The sequence below is a fragment of the Mycteria americana genome, chromosome 7 (genome assembly GCF_035582795.1).
Source record: "Mycteria americana isolate JAX WOST 10 ecotype Jacksonville Zoo and Gardens chromosome 7, USCA_MyAme_1.0, whole genome shotgun sequence".
Lineage (NCBI taxonomy): Eukaryota > Metazoa > Chordata > Aves > Ciconiiformes > Ciconiidae > Mycteria > Mycteria americana.
In genome coordinates, this window is record NC_134371.1 from 48,763,801 (window position 1) to 48,786,163 (window position 22,363).

Here is a 22,363-nt window from a genome sequence, read left to right on the forward strand (position 1 = left end):
TTACTTGGGAAGACAAACGCCATCACTCCAAATGTCCCCCCCTTCCTTCTTCTTCCCCAGCTTTATATACTGAGCATGACGTCATGTGGTATGGAATAGCCCTTTGGTCAGTTTGGATCAACTATCCTGGCTGTGTCCCCCCCCAGCTTCTTCTGCACCTGGCAGAGCACGGGAAGCTGAAAAGTCCTTGACTAGTGCAGCAGCAACTAAAACATCTCTGTATTATCAACACTGTCTTCAGCACAAATCCAAAACATAGCCCCATACCAGCCGCTACGAAGAAAATTAACTCTGTCTCAGCTGAAACCAGGACAAGAGACTTTATCCAAGAGCTGCTAGGCTGGATTTTACTTAGCCAGTCCTGATTTTGGAGGCATAGCATCTGGTCTTTGACCTTCACACCTTTCCTTAAGTAGGAAATATTCCTGATCTCATTGTATAAATGGCCTTTAAATAACCCATCATTAAATGAGCAAAGTGCGACAAGAGCTTGTGCTTACGGATTGTTACAATTCTTGAGGAAACCACTTTTTCCTCTTTACTGAAGTCTGGATAAGATTCTTAGCCAGAGATGAAACTTTTACTTGGTTTATACTATTAAAAAATATTTGAAGTAAATTTAAATATTCTTTTTATACCAGTGGAGATGTGTACTAAGAGTTTGGGCAGTCTGAAATGAGAAGTGGTACACAAAAATACTGTGCAGAAAGAAACCAGAGTGTAAAGGCACAAATAACTGCATTTTAAATTAACTGTGTAATAAGGAACCTATTCAGTAATGAAACTTTTGCCTGTTTCTCTTGTTAGAGGTCTATGTTTCTTTTGCATACCATATTTTTTCTGTTAAAGTTTTCTACTTGTATCCTTTGGTGTTCTAGAATGTTTTAATTTCACTGGTTGGTAATAAACATCCATTATACAACTATCCAGATTAAATAGGTTGAAAAAGATTGTCCTTTATATATCTAGTCAAAGAAAGCTGAAAGTCTAATGCTAGAAGCTAAATTCAAGGAAGATGTATGAGGAACCTTTTTGAACCTTGTGTTGCCAGAATAATTTTTAAAACCTGTTAGGACACTTCCTACAGTGTATTCTGCTATGCTTTGTCTGCAAATCATGTCTTACTGTATAAAGCTTTGACTATACGTGTAATAGAATAAATGTTTATTCCTAGAGAGCTGAGAGATCTATGCTTCTGCTAAACTTCATACTCTGCCCCTGTAGATAATCACGTTGCTGGCAGAAGTCCTCTAATCCTCTCTTACTAGGCTCTTGTTAATGTGGGCAAGATTTGCTTTTTATGAAAGAGCACCTTCATCCCTTCCTCTCTGTTGTGCATCAGTGCAAGGTGAGACTTGAGCCTTGGTCCTAACTTTCACTCCTACTGAAACACATAGGGATCTTTCCTGACTTTTGAGCGTAGAAAAGAATTGTATTCTAAATTTGATCTATCTGAAAGGAAGGGAAGCGCATCTATGGAGCAGTGTCTTGCTAGCTATCTTGTGTGCCAAGTCCATTAGTTTGTGTCAGTGTCCCACAGTGGTGCCAATGTTGGTCTGCTTGGTCCCATGGCAGATGCCATGTACTGTCAAGGCCAATGGAGCAGCAGCTAATGTTTTAGCTGATGTATTTTTGTTTTCATATAGTTTTCCAGATGTAATGTTTGGTTATTGAGGGGTCTTATTTGGAGGTATGGACACTTTAGTCTGATGGCATGAGACTGCAGAAATGTCATAATTCAAATCTTTAATCATAATTCAAATCTTCTGTCATTTTTGTTTTCCCATAGAATGGAGGATTTGATGAGAAAGGATTAAGCCGAAGGTTCCTCTTTGACTGTTTTGTCTCAACATGTTTGCCACAGCAAATGCTAAAGCTTTTGTATTTTACAATACGACAGTCTCTCTAACAAAATGGATGCGTTTTATTTTTTACTTGTTATATTGGATATATACCAGCAGCAGGTGGAAGCTATATAATAGAGAAAAATTGTTCCTTTTCAGAGCCATGGGAGCATAAAAATCTGAAAATAATAATAGTAATAGGGTTTTTCTTTTTGCTTTGCTACATAGAGAAGATATGAAAAAGAATTTGAAAACCTCTAGTGGCTCTGTGAGAGCCAGATGCTGTAAAGGGTCCAGGCATTTAACAACATAAACCAATCAGGTTTTAGTGCAAGTGTAGTTTTTTACTGCTCTGAGTGCCTCTTGCTAGCCTCTGCTAGATACTTTACAACATATACCTTGTAGGTAGGACTTGAAATTCCCAGGTTTGTTGCTTGGGACAAACCTTCCCAGAGCCACTGAGTAACTCGCAACTGTAATTGTAATGTGTTGTTTTCTTAGACAACTCATATTGCAGATTCTTGATGATAACTTCACCTTATTTAGGCTCCTTCATTTCTGCAGTGCATTGTAACAAATACACTGAGTGTTTCACTTAAATGCTCTCAATTGATGACAGTAGAGAGCAAATAGTTCCTTTATGCAGCAAGTGTAATAAATGATGTTATGGCCAGAACCCAAATATGATTTCTTATTTCCTGTAATGCAAGACACTGGAAGCTGTCACAGTTTCTTAAAAAAATACCTCTCCAGTATTCATCTGAAGGCAAAGATGCAGCCAGAGGATGCTAACCCTAGTATGTTCATAGGAGTCCTCATGAGGTAAGCACGCTGCCCCATTCCTCCTGCCAGATACCAGGAAGTATAAAACATTGCAAGGCCTGGACTTCTCTGGAGCGCTAAAACATTTCTTATCTTTTGAGCCAGTACGTTAGAGACAAAGTCCAGATTATGAGTCTGGTGCAAACACCATTACAGTTAAACAAACAAACGTACTCTAAATTCTCTAAAACATTTCAAATTACCTTATTGTGGCCTTGAGTCACGTTTCAAGTAAATATGATAAATGGGCCTGTTGGCTTTTATCAGGTGTCGTAATTAAAACCCAACCACATTAAAACCCATCCTATTCAACTCCTGTAGGTTTCCAATTATGCCTTCTCACATTTATTTTGGTTCCAATAAGGTATTTTTTTAACTCTGCCCACCATTATTCAGCCAGTAGTTTTTGTTTCACAACTAATCTATCATGCTAAGACTGTGAAAAATAACTTTGTTCCCACTATTTGTTTTTAAAGATTGCCTGTGACAGCGAGTGATCCTTCTGCAGCTTTCCTTTCATCCCAAAGGGCCAAATTTTGTTTCGGTTTAATTCTTTTGTAACTGAATAGGTTTCAGTGGAGATCAAATCAGAGGAGAATTTGGATTCAGCCATTTTTGTTACATCAGGTTATATTCCTTTAAAAAATAACTCAGTAGTTCCTTTAAAACACAATAAATCTTTTCAATCAGATTTCCCTTTAGAAGAGAAACGGAAAACCTTTTCTAATGTCTTCAGCATAAACTTCACCGAGTCCTTTTTTTTTTTTTTTCCCTCTGAAAACTGACAGGTAGGAATTTGCTTAATCCAAGCTTGTCCTTTTTTACTTTTCAGACAGCAATATTTATGATAGATTATCAATAATTCAGAAATTGTATTTAATTCCACAATGCAAAGCCAAAAACCTTTCATCTCTCGGTTTTGTTGTGAAATGGGAAAATCGATTTGTTCTGGAATTCTCTAGCTGCCTTTTGACCTGCTGTCCTTCAGGCAAACATTCAGTTGTGATGATAGTAATATGTATTTTAGACTGTCCACTAGTGATTTGCACACATGCTTTCACTGCTTTGAATTTAATTTGAAAGTGCAATACAAACCATAATAAAGTCAGTACAGGCAACTTTGCTGTCTTAAAGCAATAGCTTATAAACCATAATTAAAAAGTAACAATTTCAGCCTCTTTCTTTTTCCATCCTGGCATAAATAATTCTTCAGAAAACACAGTAGCTCATTAACACAATACTACTTCCAAGCTTTTTTTTTTTTTTTTTTTAAAAAAAGCGAGTTATAACTATAAGCACTTACTGTTATGGCCTGGAATCTTTCTTTCAGCAATTCGGCTTCCTCCATTCTAGAAATCAAAAACGGAGAAGTAGTGAAGGAAAACAGAATGAGACCATAAGCAAAAAGCCTCCTGGTGGGGCTACAAAAAAAGCTGAGGTGATTTGATCCAATTCCAGAGCAGAGAGAAGGCAGAATTTTTGACTTGTCAGGAGAGTCCCTGAACAGATGAGCAGATCAGTCCAGACAGACACATGTAATGAGGGTGTGTAGAAGAGGCAGACGTGGAGAGTGCTGGCATGAGTTGACTGACAAGTTGGAACAGTGGAGCACAAGCCCTTTTCCTTCAGAAGCTGCCAACTCTTTGTTTTAATGTGCTCAGTTAGCGTGCCATTGCTTCTTTAACTGTTAGATGCCCAAAACAGAATCTTCCAGGACCATGGTAGAAGTAAACTTTTATTATGTTCCTATTTCTCTTTCTTCCCTTTGTCTACGCTTCTGGTGATAAACAGATATTTTGAACTTATTAAGTGTTCCTATTTCTTATGAAACTTATTTCACCTGTGTGTTTTAACCTGTTGTAATGTTAGCACTGTAGATGGCATGGTTTTTTTTGATATGGCAGTTTTAATTTAGTTTCCTAGATGAAATTTTTAGAGAAGCTGTATTCAGAGCTGGAATAATGTTTTAGAACTGCTAACCTAAAGTAAAATAAACTTTAAGCAATCAGATCTGTCATTGAATGCAAGTGTTAATCTGTGCAATTACTGGTCAGCTATCTAGGACTCAGGGGAAGCTTTATCTAAGTAAGGATTTCAGGATCATCATTTCAGTGTTACCAAGATGAGTCTAAAATGCCAGTGGCTCTCACGCTGGATTTCCATTCAGCTGACTTGAAGGTTTTTTTGCGGTGGAATTCTGCTGAAAACAGCATTATGCTCCTTAAGGGACGACGTACACTTTGACCTTTTCAATTATATGAGTGGGAGTCAGCCTTCCAAAATCAATCTAGGAAACCTGCAAAACAAGTGGAACTGCCTCTAGTAAAATCCAGTTATGGAAAAAATTCTAAGCAAGATAAAGCTGAATTCAGACAGCATAAAGGTGTAATGTGCATCTGGAATCCCTTTGTTACCCTCAGTATCATGTAACTTAAGTCTTTGTAAGGACACCAACAGGACAGTCAGTCAGCCAGCATGTTTGGTTTTTTTCCCTGCTAATTCGTTGAGATGACTAAACTCAGCAGGATTTGGTGAGGGGTTTTACTTTACATCTCAGTACAGTGACCTGAATCTTGGTGGCCAATCAGGCTCATTACTAGCAAATTCTAAGATGTTACAGAATTGAACACTTGACGGTGAAGTTACATCCTCATAATTCAATATGAATCAATATTTAATTTCTATTTCCACCTTTCTAGTATGTCATCACTCATCCATATACACAAGCAGACTATCCCCCTCCACACTGGGATTAAGGATGCATTAATGTTTTGTTTATACTGTGATCCACCTTGAGGTTTTGTTCAAACTTGCAAAGACCCCATGTTTTCTTCTCCAGTGAAGTGTTGGGTTTTTTTTTTAATATTAATATATGCCTTATTTGGTCAGCACCCAAAATTAAAAAAAATACCACATAAAAGCAAATGTGAAGTTCAAAGGCAAGTGTACTGAGGTATATCAAGAGACAGATTACATGGGAATGTAAATGCATTCCGTTTATGGATTTGAGAATAAATTCAGCGACCCCAGTGAATTAAATATTTTCTTGCTGCAGAAGCCAATAGAGAGACAATTTCTGTTTAATCTTTCATGAATTAGTATAGCCTGCCTTATTATATTTTGAAAAAAAACCCCAAACTTATTTCATTTTTGTCTTCTGTGAAGTTCATCTTAAAATTTAAGTGTGTATGTGGACTTCAAAATGTTTAAAAATATTTAAAGCAGCAAATGATTACATCAGAAGTAAGGAAGTCTGTTTTGGGCCAGAATCTGTACTCTGATATAAATGGGATTTCATTCTCAATGGGTGGAAAAATTAGATCAGTATTTCAAATTCAAATTAGAATCAATGGGATTGCATTGCTTTGAATTTTTATGATCTAAAATATTTTCCTAACTTTATGCTCCAAAATTAGTTAAATGCTTTTAAAAGCCTTAATTGTGGATGTTACATATTTACAGACCAGAAAAGTATTTAACATGTCTTTCCGTAGTCTAAACCCCCAGATTTTGAAGTATCCTGAAGATAGTTTCTAAAATGTTGCTTCCCTTTTTAAGTGACCATTATTAAGAAAATATTTAAAGCCCACTTTAAACATTTTAAATTGTTTAAATCATATATATCCCCTTGCTAGGCAGGATCTGTTATTCAGTCAATAGGTTGTTTTCCAGTTATCTTAATCCTATTCTAAATGGGATTTATGTGCAAGAGAAGAAATGGACCAGCTGTCATTTTGTCTGCCCCTTAAGCCTGCTTCACCAATAGGAGTATCCATGGTGTTATAAGTTAGATCAGTGAATCTCAACAGCTGTGTTTTCAGTCCACAGGATTCTTGGAACAAGAGTTTTCAGAACTTGCCTGCCAGAAATATATCCAGAGGAACCTAGCTACCTATTCTGCAAGTTTAAGGGAAAAAAAAAACAAAACAAAACAATGAACTTTTGGAAGAATAATGTGTTAGCCTGTGTTTCTGTAACTGGCAACTGTATATTTTTCTTTTGGTAGAACAGATTCTCTGAGTTATGCAGAAAATGTTTGTTGTATCTCATGATGAGTCATACAAGTTGGATTTTTTTTGGCTCCATTTCTTCCTTTGTTCATTTCCATTTTGCACTAGGTACCTAATGTAGGAGTAATAATGAGAATCTAAAGCACAAGGTGAAACAGTTGCATTATGAAATCTTAAAGAAAAAATGGGTGGGAATTTAGAAGAATGCAATATCCTGAACCAAAATCTAGCAGTAGGACCACAGAAGCACTTTCACAGCTGGAAATGCAAGTTCTGTTGTCCATTTTTGAAGCAAAGTCTGGGTACTGGCATAGAGAAATCCTGTCACTTCAGAACTGTAGCGGCTGTCCCTGGCCATACTCTACAAACAAAACCATCCTCAGTTCTGTTCTTACTCATTGCACTGGGATTTCTTTTGAAACAAATCATTAACCTAAGGTAATACATGTACAGTGAGTTACAGATTATTGTAGTAGCAAACAATTGCTTCTAAAAAGAAACATCTCATTAAAGGTAAGGAGCAAGAAGCTTTCGCTTTTTGAAAAAGCGAGTTTGAAGTGAATGGAGTTGATCAGATTGTTATCAGTTGAAAACATAGCCTATACTTTCTGGAAAGAGTGGTCACTGAGTTCATGAATCACCATTTTGTGCGTCTTAACTAGTCTGATTGTTTTGCTTTATGATGAGCTGCCTTCTGTAGCTGTGTTTAAAACAGGAAAAGGGCGTTTTGGACTTGGTATCAAAGTGAATTTTATATTCTTACAATAAGCGAAGGTACTGCCACTATGCATCTGTCTGTGTGTAGCCTTGAATCTCTGACCGCAGAGGAATGGAGAGGAGATAAATTTTATTGAAGGTCCCTCCTTGAAAATGTCTGCTGCAGCATCCTGTCAATTGACTCAAAGGTCTGGTGTCTGGGATGCCTCAGCTGATTGAGAAACAGTCTCTTCTCCAGCTAGAACCAAGATTTTGCATTTTAAAGGTGAAAAATAAGCCAACAAGAAATAGAAATTTGAAGATCTAAACCCTTTTGTTTATTCCAGATGAAATGCATACAAATAGGCAACTGAAGCCTTTGGCCAGTTGCTCCCCCAAAATTTTTTTTTTTAGACTTTCTCTTTAGCTGTATCTTATTTCCCAAAAGAAACAAGGTTCCTTTGTCTCACTCAAAGATTGCTTTTGAAGGCCATTTCCACCATTAGTCTGCAAAGTAATTCCAGCTGTTTCAGTCAACAGTACATTAATGTTGCACAATAAGCAGCAAGCAGCTTTTGTCTAGGATACATCCAGCTAAGGAACTCTAGTGGGGTTCATCATGGTGCTATTTTTTTTGGCTAAAATGCTTAAGACAGTTACACTTCTCAGTGATGGAAAACTTAGCAGTAAATAAAAGGCTTGAAGTCCAGGGGAAGAATACTAGCCAGAAGCAGCACCTATCGCATTAAATTTGTTTTGCTTTAACCTGATTTCTTTCATATTATAAATAACATATTTTCATGTATCCATCAAGTCATAAATTGCAAGCTAAACTGGAAGGTATTTAATGAAAAATGTGTGTGTTAATAACAGGGGAAAAAACCCCAACTTTAAAGTGAGGATAACCTAGAGAGACAAAGTTAAAGACTATCTGCAGAATATAATTTTATATACATGAATATGTGTATATATGCAAATATATATTTTATATATAAAAAATAATTAGTAGTAATTAGTACAGATATTAGGTATCTTTATGGGTACTTGTACATGTTTAAATATTGCATCTAGGGGTACATATAACTACCAGACTAGTCATGTGTAGCATGTCTATGGGAGACTTTCTTATTGCTTGATTTCCTTCTATGGGTCATACATCTATAGCTTTCTAGCCTCTCAGTTTCTGTTGGTCACTAAATCTTTAATCTAATGACCTGTTTAGTGTGTGGGATTGCCTGACCCTTATCAGGTGAATAAAACTTAAGATGCTTTCTTTTATACTTTAGTCAGTCCAGACTATATTAGCCAGTATGCTTAAAGATATGTGATAAATCAGGGGGGAAAAAAAAAAAAGAAAAAAGCCTCATGTCCCTCCATCAAATGATACGATATTAGAAATTAGAAAAAAATGTGTACATTTTTAGGATCTTAGAGGAAGTTCATAAAAAAACCTCTGCCAGCTCTCAGGAGGGATTAAAATTCTTCCTTGAAGGCCAATTTTGGAGAAGTAATTCCTTATTAGGCAGGTCTTTTAACATAATGAATTTCTTGAGTCCTCTCATTGAAGCGAAACAATATCTGAGTATCTCAGTTTTATACAGTTTTATGAAGGTAAATTCTACCTTCTTTACTTGTTTGAGTAGACACACACCCTGAATCTCCGGGAGGAAAAGCCTTGAACTATTATGTTTCTGTTGGTACAACTCCCTTCCTGTTGCTATTCATAATTGAATATATTAAGTCTTTAAAATTCAACTAAAGAAACAGCTGTTGGTCATTGCCTTCAATTGTTTTTAAAACATTGATTATTTTAATCATATTTTATAATAAATCGGCTTGTCAGATATCTTTCAATATTATAGAGAAGTTTTAGAATGCAGCACAGGCTCCGCCATCTCTTCCATGGTAGGTGTGTATATTGTATGCACAGTGGAGCCTAGCTATAAATGCTATTGTGCTAAATACAGATCATCTTGCCCCTATTTTCTAAAATTACACAGTCAACTTTGTCAAAGTCTATTCATTATTTTTTAATCAGTTAAACATATTTTTTGTAGTCTTTTTCATGTACCCAGACACTTGTCAGTTCTTGGCCTCATGTAATTTGGAAACGTTTTACAGAACTCTGAACGTGGGAGGCTTTCCAAAGCAGCTTTAACAAACTCTGTTGTCTCTCATTTAAAAATCACAGTTCAGTGAATAGTTTAAGTGTAATTACTGTGGTGATATTAAATGTGAGCTTCTTAACAGAATGTGTTCAGGTGCCTAGATAAGTGATAGGATCGTGTTTGTTTTTTAAAAAAATGTAAACTGAAATAAATAAAGCCACAAAGAGTCTGAAATACTCAGGATCAGAGCCTTAAACATGTTGTGGAATGCATTGCTTGCAACCCAGCATTTTCCAACTGCTGCAGATACACACTTCTAAGAATAGTGCGGAGTTTTAAATCCCACCCAGCCAACTGTGTGGGGAATTTTTAGCAGGGCTCTGAGAACCAGCTTTAGTTCTTGTGTAGTTGGTTGTGTTTCATTAGGCGAAACCAAATACCCCATAACCAGGGCCAAATCCTGGGGAAAGTAACAAAACCCACAGGGGTACTGTGCTGTCCATAGTAAGGTAAACTGCATGATGTATTCTTCTGATTCTTGTTTCCTGATGCTCTCGGAGAACACAAAGAGAACAATAGCGGTGTTTGGGTCTAATAGGCCTCAGTAGGATTGCAGAGCAAAATTAGGGCCTTGCAGAGATATTTTTGTGAACGCTTACTGCCAGGTGTAGTTTCTCTGAGTAGAAGTGTTGCTGGTGGAAGCCTTGAAAGTATAGATGATTTGGTATAGAAGACAGAGCTGAAGTAGGAATTGCTTAGGAGAAGATCTTTCTTCTGCAGCTGGGTGGGGGCGTGCAGAAGAGGCAGGGACAGGACTGGAGGTGGTGAAGCCATTCAGCAGGTTCCCCTAATGACCAACCTCTTGACTGCAGGCTGAAGAATGGAAGCTGCGTAGATTACATCAGTTGATTCCCATCTCCTGAGGCATGGGCAGAGTACTTGCTCTGCTCCCCTGGGAAGCTGCCTAAGTGCCTGTAGCAAGGTCCACCCTGAGCACTGGAGCTCAGGTGTTCTGCAAGATGGGAGGAACCTTATCTGATAGCTCTCATCAGAGCAAAAAGGAATTACTGCTTTCTCCACCCACACTTCCAGCCACATTTTCCAGCCACTTTCCTTTCTCTGACTGCCCTGTGAATCAATTGAATTTGCTAATCTGTCAGGAAAGTAATTAAAAAAAAAAACAAACCAACAACAAAAACCAAACCTAAACCCCCAAATCCATGGGTATCCACTATGCCAGTGAGCTGAATAGGCTCAATGGGAGGTGAGAGGAGCAGTAGCATTAGAGAGTAAGAAGGAATAGGATTCTGGCTGGGAGATGAGCAGTAAGAGAAGATGGAGGAAATGTGATTCTTCATCTAGCAACTCACTGCTGCCAGAACTTAGCCATCTTGCAGGCCTCAGGCTTACCTTACTATCGTGGTCCAGGGACCACGAGAGACCTTATACTGATGTGTATAATAAGTATGTATGCTTAGCTATTTATCTGAAACTTGAAACTGCTGTGAAAACACGATGACTTCAGACTCTGGCAATCCTTCCTGTGCTTCCAGATATTCAGTATCCTGTGCTGTGGGTGGGCAAAAAATATCCCACATACAATTTGTTTTGCGTAAGCCTTTCCAAGTATTAACGGAAAAAAATACGTGATAAGATTATGCAAAACTTTATTGTTAGCAGAGCTGATAAGAATATTTATGGCAGATAACACTTGTTGCAAATACAGGCCTGTTTTCTTCAGTGAAGAAGACCTATTTTTTTTCTGAAGAGTTTGTTGTTTGGAAGCAGTGGCTGAGAAAAACTCTCAACTTGTCAGTCATTCAGACTGTTAACTTCAGCTGTCCCCTGTTTGTTTGCAGTGCCGGGTAGGTCATCTGAATAACACGGGGACTCTGACTGAATGGCTGACGCCTACTGCATGGAGCACCAAGCGATGCAACACAAGCAGCTGAAGCTAATAGTCATCCGGATGCCTGTGAGAGTATGTCACCAACGTATGTTTCTCAACAGATTCAAATATTTCACTTCTGCTTCTCATAGCACTGTATATTTACTCATCCCCTTACCTTAGAGTGGTGATTATTAACGAGGAGCGAAAACCCTTGGTCTAATATGGTTTCCTTTATTTTTCTTGTAAGATTTGTTTTGATTGTCCAGATTTCAGACCTGTTTCATAGCTACATTTTCTTACCAGAAAGGTAATATTATCTTCCTTCTTTTCACCTGAATCTGAAGTGGATCCTCCAAGTGATATTATACTGTTTGCTCGGTATTCGCTTAGGGTGAAATTACGTGAGGAGTTTGATATAATGGCTGTGTGGTGCTGAGGAGAGGCATCCTGCTTCTCTCTCTCAGTCTTGGACAGGTATTCCCACAGACTACTTGGCTGTCTGGTCACTGAATCTGCTTGCTAAGCTGGCAGGGAACTAACCAAGCAAAAAGGTGGCTATTGCTGAGCTAGTGAGTCAAATCATTGCCCAGAGAAGTCTGATGAGTGCCAAAATGTGGTAAAGGAAGGGTGCGGAGGGTGGAACTGTGGCTACTGGAAAATGCAAAGGAGGGGGAAAGAGCAGGGGAAGAGGAGGGAGGAGTAGGAAGAAAGGGAAGTGGTGGTAAGATGTTAGATAAACTAAGCTGTTACATGTAAATTTACCTTTACAGACTAAACACATTGTGGGGAAACCTTTTCTTTCCCCTTTTTTTTCTTCTTCCCCCTGAAGGCTGAATAGGCCTTTCAAACACGGCAGATCAAAGGTTAACATTTTATTACAATCCATGAATAATGCAAAAAATAATCTGGCTGCAAGTTGTATGAAAGAGTATTTTGGGGAATATAAAAGCTCTTTTCTTGTCATATCTTCTCAGCTGTGAACAAGTTCTTTACCCAGTGACATCAGGAAAGCCAAGCTAATCTGCAGCTCATGGTACTGCTTAATTAGATGTAATTTCTGAAGAGTGTCTTCGCAAATTTCGCTTCAGCATAGCAAGCAGAATCTTTGGTTGGTTGGGAGATCCATTATAAATTTCTTTGTATGAATTGTCTTTGTATAAATGTCTCACTGTCCAAATGCACCTGGAGACTGATGGCCTGCAAAGGCTGGAGTTGGATAATATTTTAAACATCTATTTTAGCAAAACATTTTTTACATTTGAAAATAACACCGTTGCATTTAGCCTGTAGGTGAAATGAATTTTTGAAAAGGGTTTTGATGCATAGTGTTAATCTGGAAAAGGGGCTTGTCAGGTAATTTCCTATTTCACAAAGTATTATAATAGCTTCCTGTAAAAGGGATCTAGCTATATTGTCAGACTTATAGCCTATGGAGTTAGGAGGCTTCAGGAAGCCAGTTCTTGGGGTTTGGATTAGAAACTTAATCCACATCTTTTGCTTGTAATCATCACTGGATTGGACACAATTAATTTTGGTGTTTGAAGGAAAAATCAAGAACACTCTAGCAGTTCTAGTTAATTGCTATCATCCTTTAATTTAGTTGCTCTGTTCTCCTACTTATTTTGGCTAATGCAGCTCAGGATTGTAATGAAAAATTGTCATTATCTTGTGGCTGCTCAGTGCTTGTATGACAAGTTTTATATTCTCAGTTTCTAGTGGATTTTCAGCAATGGGAGAAGAACCAAGGAATGAGTAGCACACTCAGTAATCTGTCCTTTCAGTGAAGGAACACCACAAGTCAGTGTAAGCATCAACATCTTTTCACGTAGTCTACACTTCAAACACCAGTAAAAAGTTAATAATTAATTTATTTATACATGAATTTTTTTTCTGCGGAGATTCAAGGATGTTCTTTATGTAAATACCCTTTCTCCAATTGTGTGAAGTACGTGTTCATCTAAGTTCATATTAACACTTGATTCTCTTAGGGAACAGCCACTTATATAAGCATTGCTTGGAATTTATACCATAAATCTCAATAACTGTTGCACTGATTTATTGTTGTTTAATGTTATAGCTCAGAAATTGAAGAACTGACATTAGATCAAACAACTTCCATAACATCAATTTGGACCTCCAGCTAGCAGAGGAAGACACTTTTGGGGACTTAATGATCTATCTGAAGGAAATGTTGGCTTAAACACAGCTGAGGGACCTTAGCTCTCTTTAGTTCTAAGAAATGTCTTACAGCAAGGTCATATTAGTCTGAACTGATTCTTTTTACCAGTATGGAATTTATTTCATGGTTGGCACAGTTTCATTTCATATGTGTTGCTCATATCTAGAGAACTTCATGCCATTTAATCATGTAGGCATATTTCTTATATTATCTCCTAGCCCCTCATTCATTTCATAATTCTGTAAATATCTCAGTTAAAAATACTGACAGATCATGATTTCAGGTTCCTATTTTGAATACTTGTTGTAGCATAGTAGATTAAATAAAAAGGAATTTGCTTTTTTTAATGCAACTTGCCACCACCACAAATTGAACAACTTCTGCAATTAAGAGATGTCAAGGGTTACCTGTTCTTAACAGAGGCAGAAAAAGGCTTTTGTAGTAATCATTTGGCTTCTGAGAACTTCAGAAACAAGTTCCCCTTATTGGGAGAGCTGATTGCTGGCTTTCTGAAGCTAGGTTAAAACAATTTTTTAAGATATGTGCATGAATTCTCAAGAAGTGCAATATAGATCAGAAAAGGAGTAATTTCTACACGTGATGACCACAACTTTTAGCTACGTTTAGCTTAGTTTGTCTACATTCAGACTGTGACATTGGGACCTGTCTTGAAAAATAGGTGAAGGTGTGTGTCGGGAATTTTCAGAGCTGTGTGAGTGTCCCGTGCTTGCACTGCGTTGTCCAGAGTGGAGCTAACCATGCCAGTTGTGTGCTACCATATGCAAATTAGCAATTAGAACTGACGATGCAGGTACTGGAATGGGTTTGGTCAGTGGCTCCTGCTAGGGGGTTAAACCCAACTCTTCTTCTAAGCCCTCGTTCCTTTGCAGCCTTTTGTCTTAATTGCCTTGTCATTATGACAGCTTCAGCAAAACTGACAGCAACACCTGAGCTGCGGGCTGGTAATTTCTCTAAACTGATAGCATCTGCTTTCCAAAAAACCTTGTGTGAGCCTCAGCCTCTTCCACCTCCTCCTCCCATTTCTGCTAGATATTATCCTAATCCTCAGTCTTTCTCCTATCCTATATTAATCCTATAAACCCTGAGCAAATCTGTCTACCTCTGTCAGTGTTTGGTGAGGAAGGTCCTGTTCTCCAGGGTGACAGCTCTCAGTGTGCATAGTCTGCACTGACAGGCTGCAGTCAAAACTGACCACAGTTTGAATCCCCTGGTTTAATTGTCCCTACCCTAAGCAATTATGAAACCTTCAGAGCAGCTTTAAGTGCTTGTAGGACATTCTGAAAATATTCCTTACATACTGGTCCCTTAGGTTGTGTTGTGTATAATGCTTGTGGTGTAGGACTGCCTTTGAGTGAAATTAAATGCCAGTTTTGAAAACAACATGAATAATACAAGAATAGATATATAGGACAGACTTTGAAAGATCATGAGCGTGACTGAAACAATCAGGATTTTATTCTAGTTACAAAGAGCTTTCAGAAAGAAACGTGAATCAACAAAACATCTTGACTCTTGATTCTTCTTGTTTCTCTTCTAGAAAATTACTTTAAGTTCTCTAATTAACCTTTCCTTGGGAGTATTGATTCACTTGTGATTTTCTAATTCCTGTAGGTAAAAACTATCTGTAGTACAGCTTGTCAAAAACATTTGGTATGAAAGGCAAATATACTAGAGACTGCCACAAATCCTCTTGTGCTAAATCAATGCTTCTGGATCCACTTTCCATTCTGGTTTTTTTTCCCCCATATACTTCCATCTGCATGCTGTGAATGAATCCTACAATTATTAGATCCTACAATCTATTATCCTACATTAACCTCTTAGTTGTATTTTTTTAATCTAGCTTTGCCTTTAATTTACTTGATCTTTTGAGTGATGAGCCAACAAACTTTGGTCTGATTTACAAGAACTCTCTTAGCTGGTGAGACAATGGCTTGTCTCTGTAATTTACAGTTACCTCTAGTATCCAGATACCCTTGGTTTCAGACATGAAAGTGGGATAAGAATTATTTTAATTCTTTGGTTTGTACATCTTTGATTATTCAATTATTTTGTCATTTAATCATTCTAAGTAATTGGATCCTCCTGAGTAATGAAAAGGTTTACAATAATTTATGAACAAGGTGCCATCTCATTCCATGTAGATGTGGAATGATTAATAAACAGTTTAAGATCTGTCTTGCATTCTCGTTAGCCTATGCACTAGGCCAAATTAGTAGTCTGCTTGGGTTAATCTCAGCACTTTAGAAGTTTATAGAGAGTATCTGATGGTGTCTGCCTTAAATCTGCTTAATTAGAAAACAGTTAATTTGCCTAATCAGGCGCTTGTTTTTTTTCCTTTCAAACTCTGGTTTGCAAGGCTCATATCAATAACAAAGCATTATGAATGAATAGCTGAAGATCTCTATGTTCCTTTGGACTTCTCCATATCATGAGAATTCTTCATTAGCAGTGCTTCATATTTTTTCTCTGACAATAATGCCTACATGTGACAAATAGACCTTTGCAGTGGCCCTCTGCAATTCAGAAATGACAAACTGCTCCATATGTGTTTTGTAGTTCTAAGAAAGTGAATCTGATTTCTTTTCTTAAGGCTTACGTGTATGAAAGACATAATGTAAATGACAGTACTAGTTTACAATTATTATAATTCAAAACCAGTACTACTTAGAGTTAAAACAACAGTACAATATTCACAGTGGTTGAGATTTTGATGTACCGTTGTGCAGTAGGAAGACTATTATTGTTCAATCAAACTGTAAGTGGCATTTTGTACTCCTCAGTGTTTTGATCTGTGGCACTTTTTCAAAAAACAGAAACTGATTGAAAGCAACTGAATCTAAACCCATCTGATTCAACTGGTAATGGCTTACTGGTAGGCATCTTGATCAGACAATTCTTGCTTAAGGATTAATATATTGGCTGGGAAAATAATGTAATCATTGCAAATTCTTCTTTGTTCCTTTAAACAATAAGAAAAAAATGCTAGCAACTTACAGCTTATCTTCATTGTCATATAAAAACTCTTTGCAAGAGAAACTTGTGATATAGAAGTAGAGAATAAATTGACAACATTTGGAAGAAGTTAAATGAACACCAAAATCAGTTTTTTGTGGTTTTTCTTCCCCCTCAACACCATGAGGGATCAGAATTAGTGTTCATAGGCCTGCATTAAATGAAAAACGAGCAACACTGCACAGTCAAGAAGTGGTTCATACATCTACCACATCATATTAAAGTTTGACAGAGTTTCTAGTGACTTCTAACAAATTATGTTACTTTCCAACTGAACTGCTGTGATATTTGAAGACAGTAATAGCTGCTTTTACAAAGCCTTAAAGCCTTGGCTGTGGTTTCACTCCTTTGCAGATGTCATTTTCTCTTGAATGGAGAGGAATAATTTTTTCTTAACCATTCTTTAGTACAGTAAGTAGAAATGTAGTCTTCAACAAAAGTTATTGATTTAATCTGTAGCATATACTGCAGTTTAAAATTCCTGAGAGAAATGTGCATTGCTATTAAAAGAGGTAGATAGTATGACCCAGATAATTTTTGGCTTGTCAGTCTAACATTGTCAGTTCCAGGCAAAGTGTTGGGTAGGCTGATACAAGATCTGATAATGCATTAAAGGAAAGTGATATAGTGAGTACCAATACATAGGAAATACATTCTCTCACTCTAATTTAATGTTACTTCTGGGAAAGGTAATAAAGTAGATATATTCTTTTAATTGATTCCCTCATTAGGAACCAAATTTACCTAAAGCCAACTCAAGAACACTGATTGTGAGTGTTAAAAAGTAAAGATGACAGTTCACTGGCACAGGGTGATCTGGAACACTAGCAGACTGTGTGCTCATAACCAACATTCATTTCAATACTGTCAAAAGCAGGGTCATATGTTTAGGAAGGATGAAATTCCTCAGATGAAGGCACTGCCTTGAAACTTCTGATGCTGTGGAGATCTTGGGAGTCATGCTGGATAATCAGATGAATAGTACCTGATAGCAAACCTGTAGCTAAAATGGCTAACGTTCTAAAGAGATTTAAATTTCCTCTATATTTGGGAATGAGTGCAACTATTGTGGGGAATAGATTGTCCAATCTTGCTGGCAATGTTTCAAGAGGGATGCTAAAATCTGACTGGAATGTTATGAGAAGAATGATAGAAGGATTTAACAGAAACTATATTCTGCAAAAGGAGCGTAACATTAAATAGAAAGTTAAGCAGTTCTTCAGGAACACTCTATAAGAAACAGAAATTTGACAATAAAGGGCCTCTTACTTTAGCAAAATGATAATGAAATTCAGTGACTGGATGTTGAAGGTTGAAAATTCTGCATGCTAGAAGAGATTTTTAACAGGGATATTAAGCAGTTAATGCAACAAGGTCTGAGTGCAGTCTCCATTGCTGCAGACTTAAAAAAGCGGATTCTTTTGGCCTTATAATCAATGGACAATAATGCCAGGGGAGTGGCAAGAGCAAAATGATGAAATCTATGACAAAACCTGACAAATTTCTTAGCATGCTCAGGAAAGTGACTAATTAGATGGTATAAAAATGGGTTAATCAAGGGTCAGCCAAACTTGTTAGTACTATTTTGGCCATTTACTGAAATAAGAGTATCAAAAATCCCTGACTTGGGGCTGGTATTCCCTTTTCCTCAGCCACTCTGCCACCCCAGCCATCAGAAACACTCTTTGCTTTTCCACAGTTTCTCTGGAGCTGTTTTCAGGTTATGAGAACACCTAAGCTTTCCTTACGATCTCAGACAGCACTTTCTAGTTTTAATGAAACATTTGCATGTTTTTCTCTGAAGATAAAGTTTCTTAGTGGTTGACAGACACAAGAACAGTGCATGTAGGAGTAAGACTCTTCCCTTAAACTAAATTTATTTAAGATTTATACCTAACCAATATACTTATATTCAAGTCTTCATCTACCACTTTTTGGTAATTAGTATTAGATGAATTAAGACAAGTAAAATTATTCAAGTTATTTAGAAACAAATGTCTTACTGAATAATTGAAAACACTGCTTACAGGACAATTTAAAAAGATTTCTTATCAATATTTTTTTCAATTTTCTTCTGACTTTTCACATTACACAAGAAACTTTAAAAAAAAATCTAACACATCAGAATTTGCTATTTGTCACAGGTAGGTGGTGTTTTTGGCAGTTAGCTGTCAGTATTGTAATAGCATCTACAGTCCTACTGTACCAGTTACAGAACATATTTGCAGAACATGTTTGTTGTGACAGTTGCTGAATCCACTTGCTTGCAACCTTCCTTCTGGAACTTTGTACATTTTAAGCTGTCTTTTATAATCCAGAACCAGTGATTTTCAAATGGGGACTGGATTTGCCAGTTGTTTGGTGGTCTGAGTAATGAAATGTTAAGTGTAAGGACTGTGTCTCCTCGCTGCCTTATCACAAGCCTAGATGAAGTGTGAATGAGTTCCTCCACTGTGTATTTCCTGCTTCCCATCTGACATATGGGGAGAATAGTACTTTCCTAGCTGACGGGGAAGGAGTGCCATTATTGAACATGGACTACTCCTTGCACAGCCATTTAGATGAGATCTGAATTCAGCATCTAGCTAAAATAATGTTTGGTTACTTGGTAAAGTCAACATTGGAAAAAAATAAGTTTAAACAGCCTTTTTGACTTATAGATGCCCATGCAAAATAACAATTGCGACCAACCATGGCAATAACGGAATATTGACAAAATTGTGTTACCAAAATGCAGACCATCCCAGCCCAGAAGAGAACTGAAACAGCTGCTTTATTCCTGTTGAAAACCCTGGAAGTCATAAGCAACTGCTCACCATGACGTATGAGCTGCCTGTGTTTCAGAGAGCGTCTCTGTTCTATTTTATTTCTGTTGCAATAGGCTGCATGCCTTACTAGTCTCCATAACTTTATCTTTTAATGAATTATTTTGGATGGCGCAGACCCAGCAGCAGGCTAATATACTATAGTCATCATTAGCAAATGTGATTTGCCCTTGAACAGTCTCCTATGCTAATCATTCTATGCAATCACCATCCTTTTTCAGGAGTAGCTGTATTTGCTAAAAGCAACCTGCCCCTGTTGATTTGCCAAGGGAAGGTCCTGTCATGTGATTTAGTACTTCTCAAAAAATGTCTCTATGTGGCTTGGCTGAATTCTCAATTCTTTGCATGCTGAGACTGTTTGAATACAGCAGGCTGACTATCTTCACAGAGGGGTATAGTTCAGATCTCATCTTAGTGCCCTTTCTAAATCAGCAACCAGACTGATGTTATGCATTAGCAGATGACAGCACTTGGTTTGGTGATGAGGAGTGGCATTTTTCACCCTGGGAGACTGAAGGCTGAGCCAGGGGCTGCCATCGAATTTCTCCTTAGTCACAGCTTGTGCAGAAGTCCCTGGCTGTTTTGATATGCAGCAGAAAATGCAACCAGTAATCAGGGCTTCTGGTAAATCATCCATCTCCTTGCATTTTGGGTTTCCTTAGGGGTCAGTCTGATGGCATGAAGATGGAACTACCTGGGAGGAATAGTACTTCTCCCACTTGGCAGAAGCACTATCTCGTTATATCGCAGCTTCAGTTTAATCTTTGTGACAAGGATGTTTGCTGCAGCAGGCACAACTTCTCTTTACAAATGCATTTGCTTGTGTGACAGGGTCAGCACACCGGAGCGGGTTTTCAAGAGGGCTCAGTCGGCTCTTGTGATGCTTACAGGCCGTTTTCTGAAGACCCAGAACAGTGAGCTCCAAACAGAGAAGAGCTGTAGAAACGGCCTCCGTTAGCAGTGTGGGAAGTCTGTTTCTGTGTGCAGCAAACATCCATTCGTGCAAGGAGAGACCAAAAATTCTTTTGTTTTCAGAGGGCCTGTTTATTGGCTTTTGAAAGGAAAAATGTGACTTGTCAATAACCGAGCTTCTAGTTGGTGTTGAATTCCGTCTGCCTTGACAAGCGGTAGTTGGTGGTGATAGATTATTGTATGATGTATATAAAGCACAAGCCACAATATTGGGCAGAAAAGTTAATAACACCTCTCTCTAGCTGCCCGCATATATCAGCAAAGTGTGCATCTGTGAGTGTAAAAACCACAAATCCAGAGATTCCTTTTATGCACGTATCTCTATAAATAACCCCTCCTTCATTCAGAGAACTGACCACTGACAGAACACAGTCTGTGCAGTATTTTACAACAAATGAAGCATGTTGTGCTCCAGTTATGAAGCATGTTGTGCTCCAGTTATACTAGGTGTTTTACAAACACTTGGGCAGGTGACGGTACCAGCGGTGAGCTTATAAACTAAGAAAATAAAAGGGGCCTTCATAAAAGGCTTGGCTTTGAATCTGTGATGCTTTATATGTGCTACCTTTTCTGATAACGTTAGAGACCTTATCTATACTGGGCAAAGTGTGCTGTTAGAAAATACCTATTTTAATGTACTTTAAATAACATAACATGATTCAATACTTACTGTGACCAAAGATCATCTAAAGCTAGCTGGACTTAGCCTTCCACTCCCTTAACTTTAGCTGTAACTAGATAACTATATTTCTAACTCAGCTGTTTGTATTTATTCTAGACAATAGCCTGTTTTATGGTATTTATAGTGTTGTTTTTTCTAAAAATACCTTCCAGTTTGGGAAAGATACAGAAAATTGCACTGCATGAAAGTTTACAAAATTTAATGGAAAGGTGAGGCATAGTGGGTTATGGTCCTGAACATGCACACATGCCAGTAAACAGATGTTTCTGATGAGCAGTCATAGGGGATTGGCAGAAAAACGCATCTGGTAGTGGGAGATTTCTCTGGGCTGTAGTACTGACAATGAGCAAGATCAGGGGAAAATAAACCCCAGAAGGGGTATTTAAGACCAGAAAAAAAAATATTAGACAAATGTACAGGAAGCCCACTACTTTCTTTTGATTGGTTTTATTTCATTTTACTTTTGGTACTATTTCATGTCAATGACTAAATTATAGATATGCCTTAGCACCTCTGGAAACATTCAAATAGATCATGCTTGAACTTCTGGAAGAGATCTTATTATAAAGGTAACCCCAAGAACACATAAACAGGGAAGAGGTCATGAGGATCTGAGATCATGATGAACACTAGGAAAAAGTTAACTGATACGTGAGAAAGTAAGTTGCTGAAGAAGCAGTATTCATGATCTATAGTTTGGTCTTTTGTCTGGCCATCAGCAGGTATATAATAACAAAGCTTGAAAGCTCTTTGATCAGCAGTTCAGCTCCCACGCTGGGAATGAGGCAGGGCTTGCTCAGCTGATACCTCATTCTGACAAATAAATTGAGTTACAGGATGGACATAGAGCAGTAAGAACAGTAACAGAGTAAACCTCTACCATCCACTGTTTGTAGGAGAAGTAAGAGCATGGAAAGGTTAGCCAACAGCACATCTAGTATTATTTGTTCAGCTGGAGAAAGGTAGCATTTTCAAAAAAGGAAGCACAGAAACTGGCCTTGCTCCAGGGGTGAACCTGCTAGGGCTTGTAGGTGTCAGCTGTCTGTAGTGGGTGGGTAGATTCTATACATGTTTTGTCAGATCCTGGCAGGGTCTGCACTGCCTATGAAGAGGGCTGGGTTGTGTTCTGGCAGGTAAATATGGGATGACACAGTAGCTTAAGTGTGGAAACAACACAATGACACAGTCATCAGACTGCATGAAACTCAGTGGGAGCAGAAAGACACTGCTTGAGCTGGGATTTTAATGGAAGGGAGAGTTCTCCTTCTTCTGAAGTCCTGACATGATAATGGTTCTTT

At 37.8% G+C, this 22,363-nt stretch overlaps 2 protein-coding genes across 3 annotated transcripts in view; one reads left to right on the forward strand and one right to left on the reverse strand.

The window, feature by feature from the left end:
* Positions 1-4,339, reverse strand: part of PALMD (palmdelphin) — a 29,167-nt gene extending 24,828 nt beyond the window's left edge. The window contains exon 1 of the mRNA XM_075508294.1: positions 3,970-4,339. Coding sequence (XP_075364409.1) covers positions 3,970-4,014 — 45 coding nt within the window. The 5' untranslated portion in view covers positions 4,015-4,339. The remainder of the gene's footprint in view (positions 1-3,969) is intronic.
* FRRS1 (ferric chelate reductase 1) overlaps positions 1-11,461 on the forward strand; it is a 72,277-nt gene extending 60,816 nt beyond the window's left edge. For both annotated transcript variants that reach the window (XR_012776569.1, XR_012776568.1), the window contains one exon: positions 11,340-11,461. The gene's annotated coding sequence lies outside the window, so the exon portion shown is untranslated. The remainder of the gene's footprint in view (positions 1-11,339) is intronic.
* The last annotated feature ends 10,902 nt before the right edge of the window (positions 11,462-22,363 follow it).